Source organism: Terrapene carolina, unplaced genomic scaffold (genome assembly GCF_002925995.2).
Source record: "Terrapene carolina triunguis isolate 2854851 unplaced genomic scaffold, T_m_triunguis-2.0 Scaffold48617, whole genome shotgun sequence".
NCBI lineage: Eukaryota > Metazoa > Chordata > Testudines > Emydidae > Terrapene > Terrapene triunguis.
Window position 1 is genome coordinate 1 of NW_020712968.1, and position 12,018 is coordinate 12,018.

The 12,018-nt window shown below is 51.1% G+C and overlaps 1 protein-coding gene across 1 annotated transcript; it reads right to left on the reverse strand.

Moving 5' to 3' along the window:
• Positions 1 to 6: 6 nt before the first annotated feature.
• Positions 7 to 10,622, reverse strand: LOC112123148 (WD repeat-containing protein 54; the record flags this gene model as incomplete). The annotated part of the gene is made up of 8 exons (XM_029914403.1): positions 7 to 677; positions 2,022 to 2,096; positions 2,510 to 2,672; positions 2,900 to 3,000; positions 5,630 to 5,757; positions 6,208 to 6,264; positions 9,532 to 9,598; positions 10,560 to 10,622. Coding segments are annotated over 8 exons (786 nt in total), but the record flags the coding sequence as incomplete, so codon positions are not given.
• Between the last annotated feature and the right edge of the window lie 1,396 nt (positions 10,623 to 12,018).

Below are 12,018 nucleotides of genomic sequence, written 5' to 3' on the forward strand. Positions count from 1 at the left end.
CTGCACCTCCTCAGCTACTGTCCCTACCCCCCAACTCAGGGCCTGCCCGGGGGCCCGGCTCTGCACCTCTCCAGGCTCTGGTCTCCATACAGGAGCAGAGGGGAATCACAGCCTGCAGAGGCCTTGGGCAAGGGGCCCAGCACGACAGAGCTGTGGCAGGCAGGACACGGCAGCTGCCTGCCCACAGGGAAGAAAGGTCATGGAGGCAGGAGAGGGGGGAGATGAGCAGCCATGGGGTGTGGGCAGGCGTCTGGCCAGAGGGACTCTGAAGTTTGAAGAGATCTGGGCCCCCCCTTCTTTGTGCATGTCCCCCCACCTGTCTGATCCTACTCTCCCACCTGTCTGATCTCCACCCAGGTGAGGGGCATCCTCAGCTGCATGCAGCTGCCCCAGCCCCTGTGCAACGGGAGCCAGGGGTCTGCACAGAGTCCCTGAGTCACAGCTGCAGCGGCCCATTAGCAGGGGGGCTGGAACATGCTGCAGCAGCACAGTGCCTGCAGGTACCTCCACGCCCTATGCTCAAAGCCCCCCTGCAGCGGGGCAGCCTAGACCTGGCCATAGCGGACGATCTCGCTGAGGTCGTAGCCGGTTGCAGCGAAGGAGTTTCCCTCAGGGTCACAGAAGCGGGCGCCGCAGAGCTGGGTGTCAGTCACGCACTCCGAGTGGCAGTGCTCGATCTGCAGGGGGCAGGAGAGAGCGCGCTTGGACTACGCAGCCCAGCTGGGCCCCAGGGCTAGACAGGCTTCCCCGCAGCGAATCCCCCACGGGCATGGACTCAAGTGCAGGCACCCCCTGCAGGCTGCAGCAAGGGGACACAGTGTTTCATCTGAACGTTGGGGGCTGGAATGTCACAGGGATACAAGAACCACGCTCGGGGTCTCTCTCCCCTCCACAGCATCCAGCCCCTCCCTCGCTGCAACACCAGCCCCAGGTTTGGGGCAGCGCTGAGGGAAATGGAGGCACAGCATGCCCTCCCCAGGCTGCCAGCCAGCCGGCTCAGAGGGATTTCAGTGGGGAGGAGGATGTGGGGCAGACAGAGCAGCTCAGGGGAGCTGACAGAGGCGCAGGCTGGGGGGTGAGGGTAGCAGGGCAGGGCCTGTGGAGGGAAGAGGAAGCACCTCAGTGGAGTAACTGGAATAGTGCAAGGGGTGTGGTCACACCAGGGCCCGTCTGAGGGGCTGCCGGGAGAGTAGGACAAGCTGGCCCCCTGGGGCAGGAGGGTGGCTGGGATATGGGGGCCCCTCTGGCACCAGCAACTGGCAAAGACATGCAGAGGTGTGGGGAATTGTAGTGTTGGGGGACATGCAGGGGAGTGGGGGAGTCTAGAGGGGGGTCAGACAGCCCCCCCAAGACAGAGGGCAAGGTAAAACCATTGGCTGTTTTGCGTGCGGCATGGAAGTGTGGGGAATTTGGGAGGGTTGAGGGAGGGGTAGCTAGATCAAAACTGGGTGGAGCTGTTGAGGGTGGGGGATGGGGATTGGAGGGCAGCTTGGGGGGGTTGGATCAGAGCTGGGAGGATGGGGGAGTGGGCAGGGGTTGGTGCAGAGCTGGAGGAGACCGCGTGGGGAGCTCTGAACCAGGGCTAGGGGGGTGGATCAGGACAGTGGGAGGCAGGAGGGGAGCTAAAAGGCCCTAGAGGGGTGCATGGATTGAGGGGAATAGGCAGGGGCAGCGGTGAGCTGGACTGGGGCTGTGTGGGAGGTGGAGGGGGGTGGCTTTTAGAATCAGGAAGAGGGCCCAGGCCCCTCACCTATTCTTGCCCCAGGGCCCTCTGGGCCTTGTTGTGCAACTAGAGCACCTAGTCCCCAGCTCAGCCTCACAGCCCCTTGTGGCAGTGGTGGAATGTCACGGGGGGAAAACTGAGGCACAAAGGAGCAGTGACTGGCTGACGGCTGCACTGAGAGTCAGTGGCAGAGCCAGGACTGGAACTGAGGAGCTCCTGGCTCCCAGCCCCATGCTCAGACCATTAGCCCCATGGTTCTCTGCAGGGGCGTGTGGCCATCACAGCACTGGCCCCTCACCTCGATGTCGCCGGTGTCTGGGCTCCGGCTGAGTTTCCAGATCTGGACATAGGAATCCTCGGCACCCGACAGCAGCTGCAGTGGGAGGCAGAACAGAGGCGGTGAGGGGGCTGCATTCTCCTGGGGTGGCGGGGGGGCTCTGTCAGCCTCTGAGCTTGGGCCCAGTGCTCACTGCAGCGAGCAGAGCCTCTCAGCACAGGTGCCACCAGATGCTGCCGAAGCCTGCTGCATGCAGCGACTGAGGCAGTTCTACTCCTTGGCACACTGGCTCTGGGGCTCGGGCCTCTCTCCCTGGGCAGGACAGCAGCACTGCCTGGGGCACAGGGGGGCAGAATGCAATGGTATGTGTGCGCCCCCTCCTGGCTAGTGTGGGAGCTGCAGCTCTTCCCAGCCTCAGTGAAGGATTGAGGCAGGCAGCTGAGGAGCTCAGCCAAGCTGTGTCCAGAAGGCTGGCAGGCGGACTGCCGGGAGGCCTTGGACAGGTTTACCTTCCCCGTCAGGGGGGCCACGTCCAGGGCGTAGATCCAGCGAGCGTGGGCGCTGACCGTGGCACGCAGGGCCCCGCTCGTGGCCTCGTACAGCCGGATCTGCCCATTCCCATAGCCAGCAGCAATGACCCCGTTCCACAGCTTCACCGAGGAGCAGGTCCACCTGGGCACAAAGGAGACATGTCAGCCCCACTGGCGCCACCGGGGCGGGGGAGTTATGGGCTTCCCCCTTCCCCCCAACACACTGTCCACACTGCATCAGAGCGACCTCTCTGCCTGCAGATACTCCTCCCCCCCTCGCCTGGGGCCCCCTCTAGCAAGGCCCAGGGGGAGGTCTCTGGGCTCATCTCACTGCCCCAAGGAGCTGTGGCAGCCCCCCACCCCCCTTACCCAAAGGCAGAGATTTTGGTGAGCAGGGAGAACTCCTCCTTGGATCTCCAGACACACAGGGCCCCAGAGTCATCCGCAGTCACCAGGTCAGCAGCCCCATCCTGCAATGGGAGGAGCAACAGTCAGTGCCATGCCATGGGACCCCTCTCAGCCAATCAGAGCACGGGGAAGTCAGCCATTAGTAAGGATACTACAGAGTAGCCAGTCACCAAAGCGCTCTTTCGCAGAAGTGCAGGAAAGTTGCTTTATAATCTACCCCCCTCAGCCAATGAGCTCCCAGGAAACTGACACTGACCCATCCTTCTCCGAATAACTAATGAGCTGGTGCACGTCACTGGCCTCTAGTGGGCGGACTGAGAACTGTTAGCTGTGTGGCACCTCCCCCGTCCTGTGAGCAGCGGATGGAGACTCTCCTTTGGTTCCAGCGGGCAGGGCCTGGGCTTTAGGAGCGTGAGAATGTGTTATGCAGCACAGGGACACCCACGTGCCAGGTGACTGGATTTGACCTGTCTCTTGCGCTTTCATCCCAAAGGGTTTTACTGGCCGCCGCCTCTGGATGAACAACGGCCCCAGTGGGAACGTGGGAGGTGGGGCGAGGAGCTCTGGGTAAGGATAGTGAGGCAGAGACACTAAGGGAGTGCATCTGTAACTTTCACTCCATGCATCTGAAGAAGTGGGTTTTTTACCCACGAAAGCTTATGCCCAAAGAAATCGGTTAGTCTTTAAAGTGCCACCGGACTCCTTGTTGTTTTTGTGGATACAGACTAACACAGCTACCCCCTGATACTAAGGAAGTGGATACAGTCCGACCCCGCTAATAAATGGCCTTGAGTCCAGGGAGGCTTTCGTAGCCCACAGCTGGCCGAGAGATGGTTCTGGCACAGGGGGGAAGGAGGGATAGCTCAGTGGTTTGAGCATTGGCCTGCTAAACCCAGGGTTGTGAGTTCAATCCTTGAGGGGGGCACTTAGGGATCTGGGGCAAAATCAGTACTTGGTCCTGCTAGTGAAGGCAGGGGGCTGGACTTGATGGCCTTTCAAGGTCCCTTCCAGCTCTAGGAGATAAGATATCTCCATTAGTTTCTATTTCACTGGGCTTAGGCAAAGTAGCTGACTAAAGTGCTGCCTCCATCGATTTAATTGTTCCAAGGTCTTTATTGTTAAGATGTCCTCATTGTCTTGAGCTGGTCAGTTGCTATTTTCAGAGTGGTAGCCGAGCTAGTCTGTATCAGCAAAAAGAACAAGGAGTCCTTGTGGTGACAGAGCCAGAAGAGAACCACTTCATATGAATTGTGGGGATTTCCAAAAAGCCTTTGGTACAGCGGAGAAGACAGGTTTATGGAAGCTGCTACGCCACTATGGAAAGCCTCTGAAATTTGTGAACATCATTCAGAGCTTCTATGAAAACATCACCTGCCAGGCAATACATGACAGTGAACTGACTAAACCAAGGTTACTACGGGCATCAGACAAGGATGCTTTGTGTCTCCTGTGATCTTTTTACTGGTAGTGGATTGGGTAATGAGAGACCACAGAACAACCAAGGGGGAGACAATGGACTTTCACACAGAAGTTAGAGGACCTTGATCTTGCAGAGGAAATCAACTTGCTATCCCGCACCCATAGAGACGTGCAAGCTAAAACCAATAATCTCTAGGCCTATGCACAATTAGCAGGGTTGAAAATCAACACTGAGAAAACTCCAACTATGAGAATCAACACACAACAAGAAACACCTATACCACTTTCTGGGTCTGACATGGAAGAGGTCTGATATTTCATGTATCTTGGCAGCACTGTAAGTAAAACAGGTGGAGCAGACAAAGACATTACAGCCAGAATAGCAAGAGCCAGATGGGCCTTTGTATCTCTAAGGCCGATCTGGAGAAATAGAAATCTTGCCTCCAAACTAAACTTTGAATATTTAACATCATTGTAAATATAGCACTGAAACCTGGAGACTTATTAAGACCTTACTATCTAAACTCCAAGTTCTCAGTTGCCTTAGACAAACCCTCTATATCAGATAGCCAGAAAAAAATCACGAACGAAGAACTCTGGAGGAGGACGAAACAAAAACGAATAGGACAGGAAACTATGGAACAAAAATGGAGTTGGCTCGGACACTCATGGAGCAAAGACCTGCACAGTGTAACAAGAGAGGCACTGAACTGGAGCCCCTAGGGCAAAAGGCAACGAGGTAGCCCAAGGATAACAGAAGCAGAATTGATAAAAAGCTAAGGCTGTGGCAGGAGACTGGCAAGGAAGGACAGCTGTGGTGAAGGGCCTCTGCTCCACATGGGCTAGAGAGGCATAGGAGAAGAGAGAGTAGGGTTTGAGCCACCAACTGTACCCATCCTGCAGGGACTGTACCAGCCCTGGGAGGGGTCAGTGAGCCCTGTCTTTGCGGTGGCTGGGTCTGGGTAGGGGTGAGGCGTCTCTACTGACCTCTGGTGCACAGTAAGGACCACCCTGGCCGCTGGAAAGCCTCGGCACGAAAGGTTTTGGTCTGGGCTCTCCCAGGAAGGGCTCTGGCATCATTAGTGTCCAGGCAGCGCAGGTGGGGCCTCAGCTCTGAGTCTCCCGCACTGGGAAACACATGGGAAAGAGGAAGGGCTGACAGACTGGTTTCCAGTTCCCAAGGAAGGAGGGGCCCAACTGGCTGCTCAGGCATTTGGCAACCCGGCTGTAAGGCTGGGATAGGAGCTGTGCGCAGTGCCGGGGGCTCCATACCGGGTTCTCACCGACCTCCGAGGCGATGTCAGTGATGGAGTCGCGATGCTCCTGCAGGACCTCGCTCAGCGTGATGTTTGTTCCCTTGCTGGGGATGTCAAACACCAGCACCAGTCCCGACGAAGTCCCTGCGGACAAGCGAGGGAGATGCCACTGGTAGCCAGTTACTGGACCCCGCCCCACTCTGCACTAGGAATCAGCCTCCTGGTCTTCCCACCTCTGGGAACCAGTCTCTACCCCCCCCACCCCAAACCAGTCCTCACCCTCTCCCCAGCCCTCACCTCAATAACTCCTCCAGCTCCAGGAGTCTGACTAGACCCTTCTTCCTGTTACCCGCACACTCCACTCCCATCCTCCTGGGCCCAAATGTGCCTAGTGCAGCACATCCACCGCCCAGCCCCATCACCCAGCTGCTGTATGCAGGCCCTCTGTTTCCCCGCTATCCCAGACCTCTCCTCCCCTGCCCATGGCCTCAGCCCTACCATGCAGAAGATCAGGTTCCCAGTTGCTGCACCTGTACATAGACTAATCTTCCCCTCACTCCGTCCCCCAGCCTCCCGTTTCCCTACCCCACTCACCCACACAGATGAAGCGCCCACTGGCAGCAGCGATCCCTCGAGCAAACACTGCCTGGGCTGGAAGGAAACGGACGGCCCATTACACCCCTGCAGCAGCTCCTACCCCAGAGCTCAATGGAGACCCCAGGCCACAAGGGGACACTTTGAAAGTCAGGGCCACAAGGTGTGAGGGACCCAGACACCCTGATTTAAGGCCAGATCACTGAGAAACTACAGATTGTCTAGCCAGAAGGGAACATTGGGGTCACCTTGTCTGACCTCCTGCACGACATGGGTGTGACGTTATGAGTGTAATATAATATTTCATAGGAAGGTGACAGGGCCAGAAAGAGTTAATTAACTCACAGACTGACCTGACCTATGGGTGAACTTTAGAGACTGGCTAGTAAGACAGGTAAATGAATAGAGCTTTGAAATGCAAGTCTGCATTGTTAGAGGTAAAAGGGTAGAGGTTTGCTCAGGGCTTGTGATGTAAGCAAACACGGCTTGTCTATTGCGATAGTTTTAATTCAAAGATCAAAAAAGGAATATTAACATTTATGATGATACTTGAGGGAAAATAGTATTATTGTCTCTATGTCTCTTTGAAGGTTGTGGTAACCTGTAGCTGAACTGTTTAATGGATAAATTACCCTGTGCTAATTGCCAGGATGTTTGGAAGAAGGAGAGTTAGGCCTATTGTTTTCTCAGGCCGAAAGGCTTCTGGAAATGTATAAGAACCTTGGGACATGATCCTACTTCATCTCAGATCTGCTTTGGGTTTCAAGAGGGCGAAACCTTAAGCCACAAGGATTGAGATCCCCAGTCATTGACTGGAGCCACCCTGAATATGGACATTGGACTATAACCCATGGAGCCGTTTTTTGTAGGTGACAAATCTGAGGAACTGTCACAGATTGAAGTGTCATTAGAGGAGGTTTTGGAATTAATAGATAAACTTAACATTAACAAGTCACCAGGGCCAGATGGCATTCACCCAAGAGTTCTGAAAGAACTCAAATGTGAAATTGCGGAACTATTAACTAGGGTTTGTAACATGTCCTTTAAATCGGCTTCTGTACCCAACGACTGGAAGATAGCTAATGTAACGCCAATATTTAAAAAGGGCTCTAGAGGTGATCCCGGCAATTACAGACCGGTAAGTCTAACGTCGGTATCGGGCAAATTAGTTGAAACAATAGTAAAGAATAAAATTGTCAGACACATAGAAGAATATAAATTGTTGGGCAAAAGTCAACATGGTTTCTCTGAAGGGAAATCGTGTCTTACTAATCTATTAGAGTTCTTTGAAGGGGTCAACAAACATGTGGACAAGGGGGAGCCAGTGTACTTAGATTTCCAGAAAGCCTTTGACAAGGTCCCTCACCAAAGGCTCTTAGGTAAATTAAGTTGTCATGGGATAAAAGGGAAGGTCCTTTCATGGATTGAGAACTGGTTAAAAGACCGGGAACAAAGGTTAGGAATTAATGGTAAATTCTCAGAATGGAGAGGGGTAACTAGTGGTGTTCCACAAGGGTCAGTCCTAGGACCAATCCTATTCAACTTATTCATAAATGATCTGGAGAAAGGGGTAAAAAGTGAGGTGGCAAAGTTGGCAGATGATACTAAACTGCTCAAGATAGTTAAGACCAAAGCAGACTGTGAAGAACTTCAAAAAGATCTCACAAAACTAAGTGATTGGGCAACAAAACGGCAAATGAAATTTAATGTGGATAAATGTAAAGTAATGCACATTGGAAAAAATAACCCCAACTATACACACAATATGATGGCTAATTTAGCTACAACGAATCAGGAAAAACATCTTGGAGTCATCGTGGATAGTTCTCTGAAGATGTCCACGCAGTGTGCAGAGGCGGTCAAAAAAGCAAACAGGATGTTAGGAATCATTAAAAAGGGGATAGAGAATAAGACGGAGAATATATTATTGCCCTTATATAAATCAATGGTATGCCCACATCTTGAATACTCCGTATAGATGTGGTCTCCTCATCTCAAAAAAGATATACTGGCACTAGAAAAGGTTCAGAGAAGGGCAACTAAAATGATTAGGGGTTTGGAGAGGGTCCCATATGAGGAGAGATTAAAGAGGCTAGGACTCTTCAGCTTGGAAAAGAGGAGACTAAGGGGGGATATGATAAAGGTATATAAAATTATGAGTGATGTGGAGAAAGTAGATAAGGAAAAGTTATTTACTTATTCCCATAATACAAGAACTAGGGGTCACCAAATGAAATTAATAGGCAGCAGGTTTAAAACAAATAAAAGGAAGTTCTTCTTCTTCGTCAACTTGTGGAACTCCTTACCTGAGGAGGTTGTGAAGGCTAGGACTATAACAGCGTTTAAAAGAGAACTGGATAAATTCATGGAGGTTAAGTCCATTAATGGCTATTAGCCAGGATGGGTAAGGAATGGTGTCCCTAGCCTCTGTTTGTCAGAGGGTGGAGATGGATGGCAGGAGAGAGATCACTTGATCATTACCTGTTAGGTTCACTCCCTCTGGGGCACCTGGCATTGGCCACTGTCAGTAGACAGGATACTGGGCTAGATGGACCTTTGGTCTGACCCAGTACGGCCGTTCTTATGTTCTAAAGGACTTTTGGCAACTACAAGCTCACCTCTGCTATGTATCTGGATCTCAAGAATTGAATTCAAGTCAGTCTGTATATTGATCATTTAACCAACACTCTTTTCTTTTTTAACAAATTTTAGTTTAGTTAATAAGAATTGACTATAGTGTGTATTTTGGGTAAGATCTAAGTTGTAATTGAACCTGGGTATGTGGCTGATCCTTTGGGATTGGAAGAACCTTTTCTTTTCTATGATGAGATAAGATTTTCAGTAATCTTCATCATATGTTTGACAGGTGTGTCTGGACGGAGGCCTGAGGCTGGGTACTTTAAGGGAACTGCGTTGTTTGGACTTCTGAGTAACCAGTGAGGTAATACAGAGGCTGTTTTGTGCTGGTTGGTAAATCTAAATATTGGAATATCCACCCGCGTTTGGGGTTTGTCTGCCCCGTTTTGTTTGCAGTTCACCCTGACTGAGTGACCTCAGCTGGCTCCCACAGGCAGCACCGTCACAATGGGCAATAGACATCCTGGAATTAATTCCTAAATAAAACCAACATCCTCCCTTCTGCTGGCTCCCTGGGCCAGAGCCCCCTACAGGCTATTGGCTCCTGGGGTGGAGGGAGTCAAACTGTGCCACACACAATCCATGCCCATGGTTCAGCCTGCCCTTCCAGGGCAGTTGTTGGCTCTGCAGAGCCCTCCTCCCTAGGCTCCCGCTGCAGAACTGCCCCCAGCTGGGATCTCTCTTTACCTGGCGGTGGTTCCAAGACATCCAGGGCATGCCAATAAACCATGATGGAGCCGTCTGACTCGTACATCTGGGGAGTGAAAACACCTGGTCAGCTCATTGCAGAGTCACTTCTGGGTGGGGTCGATGAGCCTGAAGCCATCAGGAGAAACCCTGAGTGCTGCCCCCACAAAGATTTCCAGAGAGGGGGGAGGCACCCCTGTGACCTGGGGCCCTCAAAGTCCCGGACACAAGGACCTCCAGAAGGCACCTTGTAACAGGTAGCTGCCAAGATGGGCCAAGAGGCCTGGGGCTAGCCAGCCCTGTTCAACCAGCCGCATCTGTGCAGGGCATGGGAACCGTTTTTACAGGGGCAGTGCTGAAAGCCATCAAACAACACTATAACCCCATACGTGATGGGAGCTAGGCGTTTGGTTGCTATTATCGCTTCCAGCCAGGGGCCACACCCATAGCTCCAGCACACCGGGCCGGGGCCATAATGACTTGTCTCCCAGCCTAAGATGGCTGGACTGCTCGGGCTGACAGCCTGAAACACCTGAGCCTTATGAAAGGGCAGCGAGAACACAGTTTAATAGCCGATTGACAGGCAAGTGCAAGCTGTGTTCCCAAGGAAGGAGTGCAGGGAAGCAGTGCTCCATCTCAGAACAGAGAGATTAGAGAAACTCAGAAGGGACAGGGAACTGAGGCTGGAGGCTGGGCTGAAGAGGGGCCCAAGTGGGGTGGAAAAAAAAAATTTGTTTGGGACTTTTATTACCCTGGAAGGGGACTGCACTGTGAGAATGACTCAGCTGGAGGCCTGAGCCATGTGAAACCTGGGAGAGACAGGAAATCCTGGGTGAAGGGAAACTGAGGCAGGAAGTGCCTGCAGAGCCAGACTTCCCCAGCAGAGAGTACTATGGGGCAGTCATGCCCTATGACATGCCTCCATTGACCTTCCTGCAGTTCAGGAGGCTGGCCTTGTTCACACACAGCTCTCCACCACAGGCCCCACCCACTCCTTTCCCAGAGCCTAGAAAAGGAAGCACTCTTACCTGGATGCCTTTCTGAGAGGTCAGGACTAGGAGAACTCGAGAAGGCAGGACACACCAGGAGGCCTGAAAGGGAGGGAAAGGAGCTGTTGCAGCCAACATGGGGTAATTCTACATGATATCTTATCCTAACAGCTAAAGGGGAACTGATCGCAGAGCTAAAAGTTAATGGTAGCTTAGGTACAAATTATCATGACTTGATCCCATTTATAATGTACAAACAGAATAAAGTCCAGACCAGTAATAGATATACTTGGTGTTTTACAAGGCCAATTTCACAAAGCTGAAAATGATTATGGGCCAAATCAGCTGTGAGGAAGAATTTAACCTGAAAAGTGTGAATGATGATTGAGAATCATTTAAGAACACCTTACTAGATGCCCCAAAAGCCACACTAGAGGAAGAAGGCTGTGCTGGTTTAAAAAAACCCAACCAGGTTTAGAGGGGAAGTGAAGGCAGCTGTAACATATAACAAAGGGAAGAAGGGGGAAGTTGATAGTAATGAATATAAATCAGAAGTGAGAAATTGTAGAAAATTGATACAGGAAGTCCAAGAACACAAGCAAAAATCTATGGCCAGCAGAGTTAAGAACAATAAGGAGTTTTAAAAATATATTAGGAACAAAAAGAATCCTGACAATGGTATTGGTCTATTACTAGATGGAAATTGTAGAATTATCAATATTAATGCAAAAAAGGCAGAAGTGTTCAATATATATTTCTGTTCTATATGGGGGGGAGGGGGAGATCATGCAGTCTCATCATACGGTGATAACACGCTTTCCTTTCTGCAAGTATCTCTGGAGGATATTAAAAAGAAGCTCTAAAACAAGGCACTTTTAAATCAGCTGGTCCAGAGAATGGGCATCAAAGAGTTTTAAAAGAGCTGGCCTAGGAGCTCACTGGATCATTCATGTTGGTTTTTTTTTTTTTTTTTTTAAATAAGTCTTGGCACACTGGGAAGTTCCAGAAGAAAGCTAATGTGCCAACTTTAAAAAAGGGTAAACAGGATGACCCAGGTAACTGTCAGGCTGATGGACCTATATTGATCCCAGGCAAGATAATGGAGCAACTGATATAGGACTCAATCAATAATGAACTGAAAGAGGGTAATATAATTAATGCAATTCTATGGAAAAAGAGATCCTGTCCTACTAACTTGATATTTTTTTTTGATGAGATTACAAGTTTGGTTGATAAATGTAATAGTGTTGAAGTAATATACTTAGACTGCTGTAAGGTGTTTGAGTTGGTACCACACAACATTTAGATTCAAAAACTAGAATTACATAAAATTAACCTGGCGCACATTAAACGTATTAAAAACTGGCTAACTGATAGATCCCACAATGTAACTGTAAATGGGGAAGAGTCACTGAGTGTGTTTCCAGAGGGGTCCTGCAGGGATTGGTTCTTAGCCCTGTGCTATTTAACGTGTTTATTAGTGACACTAATAAAAATT